The sequence below is a fragment of the Megascapheus bottae genome, chromosome X (assembly GCF_031878675.1).
Source record: "Megascapheus bottae isolate mThoBot1 chromosome X, mThoBot2.hap1, whole genome shotgun sequence".
NCBI lineage: Eukaryota > Metazoa > Chordata > Mammalia > Rodentia > Geomyidae > Megascapheus > Megascapheus bottae.
Window position 1 is genome coordinate 26,669,732 of NC_143547.1, and position 5,810 is coordinate 26,675,541.

The following is a 5,810-nucleotide window of genomic DNA, read 5'->3' on the forward strand; positions in this document are numbered from 1 at the left end:
GGAGAGAGAAGAGGAGAGGAGAGAGGAGAGGAGAGGAGAGGAGAGGAGAGGAGAGGAGTGATGGGGGGAGGGGGGAGGGGGGAGGCATGTTCATCCCAATTTCTGGCTGCAGTTGCCTTGGAAACTGTTAAAGCAGGGAAGGGCGCTTGAAGATTGTGACGCCAGCAAGCTGGCATCATAGAGGTAGCTCGGGGGGATACTTGGTGCTTGATCCTCTGGCCACTCAGACCCTTGCCTGAGGCCTCCCAGCGCGGTCGCTTTGTTGAAGTAGCTAGCAAAGATCCCAACCCTGAACGTGGCACGGAGAAACTGCAGAGCCCACGGCCTCGATGACAACCCTTTCGAGTCCTCTTGCATCTCAGGCTGTCCAAGAGGTCACCAACCAGGATCTCTCCCAAATAACAAGTACCCTTTATATTAGTAATGGGGCTGCCGCCAATAATCAAGAAGTGTTATCCAGTAATCGCATCACCTCCGTGATCAATGCCACCAAGGAAGTGGTGAACACCGTCTTTGATAACATCCGGTATGTACAGATACCCGTGGAAGATAGTCCCACGGCCTACCTCTATACTTTTTTTGATCCAGTTGCCGATCACATCCATAACGTGGAACTGAAATTTGGCCGAACCCTGCTGCACTGCGCTGCAGGAGTGAGCCGCTCCCCTTCACTGTGCATGGCGTACCTCATGAAATACCATTCCATGTCCCTGCTGGACGCCCACACCTGGACCAAATTGTGCCGCCCGGTCATCCGGCCCAACGATGGCTTTTGGGAGCAACTAATCTATTATGAGTTCAGGCTGTTTAATAAGAACACCGTACGCATAGTCAACTCCCGGAGGGGTTTAATCCCCAGCGTCTACGAAAAGGACTGCTAACTGACCATCGAAAAACACCTAGCCAGCCCCTAACATCTATGCTAGATCTATGAACTGTACTCGAACTTTGCTCGTAGATGGACACAAACAAAAAAAAACGAAGAAAGAAAAGAAAAAGAAGGGGGGAAGAGGCTCAGGAGTTTTTAAACACGTGCAGTAAATCCTAAGTGAAAAAAAATAAAATTCAGTGAATGGAAGAATATGAAATGTCTCTTACTCGATAAGGGGAGATCTGGTTGTGGAGACCTGCTGGGTGGGGGTGGGACAATGATACCTACTTTATGTGGATCTGATAGCAGTGTCAAGTGGACATGGCACATTTGCAATCCTGAGCCTTGCCTCAGGTAGGCTAGCCCACAAATGAGCTCACTAGCTACTCCTGACCAAAGTCACAGTGTTTGAAATGATGGAATTTCCGGTTGCATAAATGACCTTCAAATCTTCTAGCCGGATTCCAGCATCCTTTGGAGAAGGATACCCATTCCCCCACCTTCAACAACAGTACCCCAACTCTAGTTGCCTAATATATATTTAATTAATTTAGGACTGGTTCTGGCACTTGAACTCAAGGCCTAGGCTATGTCTTTGACTTTCTTTTGCTCAAGGCTAGTGCTGTACCACTTGATTCACAGGTTCACTTCCAGCTTTTTCATAGTTCATTGGAGGTAAGAATCTCTTGTACTTCCCTGTTCTGTGTGGCTTTGAACCAAGATCCTCAAATCTCAGTCTCCTGAGTAGCTACAATTATAGGCATGAGCCACTGGTGCCTGTCAATATGTTTAAGAAACTATTTCTAAGCCAGGCACTGATGATTCACATTGTATTCCTGCTCAGGAGGCTGAGATCTGAGGATCATGGTTCACAGCCACACCAGACAGGAAAGTCTGAGACTCTTATCTTCATTTAACTTCTAGAAAACCAGAAGTGGAGCTATGACTCAAAGTGGTAGAGCACTACCCATGAGCAAAAAAGCTAAAGGACAATGCCCAAGCCCTAAATTCAAGCCCCATGACTAACCAAAAATAAAGAAATAAATAAATAAATAAATAAATAAATAAATAAATAAATAAATCAGGCTGGGAATGTGGCTTAGTGGTAGAGTGCTTGCCTAGCATGCATGAAGCCCTGGGTTTGATTCCTCAGTATCACATAAACAGAAAAAGGCAGAAGTAGTGCTGTGGCTCAAGTGGTAGGGTGCTAGCCTTGAGCGAAAGAAGCTCGGGGACAGAGCCCATGCCCTGAGTTCAAGCCCTAGAACTGGAAACATAAAATAAAACAACAAAAAAAAAGTCTTTCATCTATAAAACTTCTTTGACCTTTGATGGAAAGGTCTTGCGATGGCCCCACCAGCTTCTGCAAAAAGGGACATTAGTTTCTTTCACAGGACATACACTGAAAGCAGCCCTGAGATGAGTCTTGAAGTAGAAGACTGGAGCTGCCAGCTACGAACTAGCCCTGTGACTTTTGACACCCCCTTCCATTGAGAAATGGGCCTCTCAAAACCTCTGTTTCCTGTCAAAGCAACCACCAACTTTCTATCTATCACAGAGCTATAATAAAGGTTAACTTCCTTCAGTACCAGAACCAACATCAGAGTAAAGCATAAATATAACCCTTTGGCTCTGTTGGTTAGGGGGTGGAAGGTTCAGCATATTCATCTTAATGACATTTCCTCCCTGTCCGAGCACAGTTTTTGTTTATAACATACTCTTCCAATAGCATCATCTAATATATAAAAACAAATAATTTAAGATGTTTATATACTGCCTCCAAAGAGACCATGATTGAGAATCTTTTCAGAGATCTCATTGACTTAAATATATTTAAATATCTTGTTTAGAATCACTCACCACCAAGGGCTGGGAATGTAGTTGTCTTAGCGTGCTTGCCTAGCATGCATGAAGCCCTCAGTACCACAAAACATTCCTCAGTCCACATAAACAAAAATCACCGGAAGTGCCATTGTGGCTCAAGTGCTAGAGTGCTAGCCTTGAGCAAAAGAAGCTCAGGGACAATGCCCAGGCCCTGAGTCCAAGCCCCAAGACTGGCAGAAAAAAAAAAAAAAAAAAAAGAATCACTATCAGAGCCAGCCCCTTGATCTTGCTAACTACAGGATCTGTGGAAGCATGTGGTAAAGAGATAGATGAATGAGCCCCTGGTGAAATAAGGATACTGAGTCTAAGTAACATTGCCTTGTTCTCAGTCATTCTGGTGCCTTGCTGGGCAATAGGGACCTTTCACCCAGCTGTCATTCAGATGTCATGCTGCTCAGCCCCAGGTAAGTTTTTTTTTCTTTCCAGGTAAGTTTTGTTCCTGAGAATGCTGGCTCCTAACTGTTCCCCAACCCAAGCACGTGGTTTCTGCCTTAAGACTTTGTGTTAACAGTATTCTGGGCTGCAGGTCTTTTGTGACAAGAGTCTATCTGCAGTGTCCACCTTTCTTATAAAGACTCCCAGTTGGACCTTTCAAAATGTCTTCTCTGTTTCTGGAGACTGGATTCCCATATATCCCTGGGGCTTAAACTTGGGACCTGGACACTGTCCTTGAGCTTTTTTACACAAGGCTAGTACTCTACAATTTGAGCCCCAGAGCCACTTGCAGCTTCTTCTACTCATGTGGTGTTGAGGAATCAAACTCAGGGCTTCATGCATGCTAAATATGCACTCTATCACCAAGCCACATTTCTAGCTCCAATATAAGTTTTTGTAGTATAGGTCTGCCTTGAATTACACCTCCAGTTCTGGCTTTTTCAGTGGTTAATTGGAGATAAGAGTCTTATAGTCTTTTCTGCCCAGGCTGGCTAGGAAATGTGATGATCAGATCTTAGCCTCCACAGTAGCTAGGATTACAGGTCTCAGTTCAGTAACTCTAACCTTTCCATATACCTGAGCTTGGATCTAGCTGTTCTAAACCATTGGTGTGTTTTGTTTTGCCAGTACTGGGGCTTGAACTTGGGCCCTAGGCACTGTTCCTGGGCTTCTTTTGCTCAAGGCTAGCGTTCTATCACTTCGAGCTTTTTATGTGGTATTGAGGAATGAACCCAGGGCTTCATGCATGCTAGGCAAGCACTCTACCACAAAGCCACATTCCTAGCATTCTGTCACTTCGAGCTTTTTATGTGGTACTGAGGAATAGAACCCAGGGCTTCATGCATGCTAGGCAAGCACTCTACCACAAAGCCACATTCCTAGCCACAATTCATAGGTTTTTAAACAACAGAACAAAAAATATATATGAGAAAACACAGTTTCCAGGTTGAAGCTGACCTGTGAATTCAGCGCCTAGTGAAATCCAGAAGCCCCTTTGTCCATAACCATCCCATCCCTCCCTATTCCTGTTGTCACAAAGGAACTATCAAGAGAGCAAGGAGCTCCTGGTTCACACCTGTAACCCTTGCTATTCGGGAGACTGAGGTCCCAGGATTGCCATTCAAGGTTTGAAGCCTGCCCAGGCAGGAAAGTCTGCGAAATTCTTTATCTCCAATTTAAGTACTAAAACAAAATTTCAGAAGTGGTTCAAGTGGGAGAATTCTAGCCTTGAGCAAAACAAGCTTAGGGACAGCACCCAGGCCCAGCACAAAAAAAGAAAAAAAGAAAAAAGAAAAAGAAAAGGAAGGAAGGAAGGAAGGAAGGAAGGAAGGAAGGAAGGAAGGAAGGAAAAGATAAAAGAACTACAAAGAGAAAGGGGAAGAGAATGACAACCACTATTCTAGACAGAGCCTCTCCTTTTATGTATGGAAAAAGAGGCCCACAGAACATTAAGGTTGATGTGGCAGAGCACCTCACAAAGTAACCTTTCTGACAGAAATCATGATTGGAAATTTCTTTTGAAAGTATCTCTTAAAGGAAAGTTATTTGAGCATAATGTGCATGTGTTTTAGGCTTTTCTGTTTTGTTTTGTGTTTTGCTTGGTAATGGGACTTGAATTCAAGGCCTGGGTACTGTCCCCTGAGCTTTTTTTCTTTTTTTAAATTACCAGTTCTGGAGCTTAAACTCAGGGCCTGGTCACTGTCCTTGGGATTTCTCAAGGCTAGCACACTAGTACTTAAGCTACAGCACCATTTCCATTTTTTTCTGTGTATGTGGTACCAAGGAATTGAATCCAGGGCTTCATACATGCTAGGCAAGCACTGTACCACTAGGCCACGCTCCTGGCCTGACCCTGAGCTTTTTTGCTCAAAGCTAGCACTCTACTACTTGAGCCAAAAGTTTACTTCTGAGTTTTAGGTGGTTAATGGGGGATAAAAGTCTCACAGGCCGAGGGTTTAGTGGTAGAATGCTTGCCTAGCATGCATTAAGACCCTGGTTCAATTCCTTGGTACCACATACACAGGGGAAAAAAAGCCAGAAATGGTGCTGTGGCTCAAGCGGTAGAGCTCTAGCCTTGAGAAAGCCCAAAGACAGTGCCCAAGGCCCAGGATTGACAAAATAAAATAAAAATAAGAAAAAGAAAAGGGAGCTGTGAGTTTAGCCTAGTAGTAGAGTGCTTGCCTAGCATGCATGAAGACCCGGGTTCAGTTCCTTGGTACCACATACATAGAAAAAAAAAAAAGCCGTAAGTGGTGCTGAGGCTCAAGTGGTAGAGCTCTAGCCTTGAGAAAGTCCAAGGACAGTGCTCAGGCCCTGAGCTCAAGCCCAGGACTGGCAAAAAAAAGACAAAGGAAAAAGACAGAATTTGGGGCTGGGAGTTTGGACTCGTGGTAGAGTGCTTGCCTAGCATGCACGAAGACCTGAGTTCGATTCCTCAGTACCACATACATAGAAAAAGCCAGAATTGGTGTGGTGGTTCAAGTGGCAGAGTGCTAGCCTTGAAGAAAAATCCCAAGGACAATGCTCAGGCCCTGAGTTCAAGCCCCAGGACTGACAAAAAAAAAGTCTCACAGACCTTCTGCCTGGGCTGGCTTTAAACCATGATCCTCAGATTTCAGCC

General features: G+C 44.8%; 1 protein-coding gene across 1 annotated transcript; it reads left to right on the forward strand.

Annotated features, from left to right (window-relative positions):
* Positions 1-195: 195 nt before the first annotated feature.
* On the forward strand, positions 196-1,073 carry Dusp21 (dual specificity phosphatase 21). Its single transcript, XM_090325670.1, has one exon. The coding sequence runs from the start codon at positions 330-332 to the stop codon at positions 879-881; it is 552 nt and encodes a 183-aa protein (XP_090181796.1). The 5' UTR covers positions 196-329; the 3' UTR covers positions 882-1,073.
* Positions 1,074-5,810: the final 4,737 nt, after the last annotated feature.

Excerpts from the sequence above, each read along its gene's own strand:
- Dusp21 (XM_090325670.1), top strand. The coding sequence starts at position 330 with ATGACAACCCTTTCGAGTCCTCTTGCATCTCAGGCTGTCCAAGAGGTC.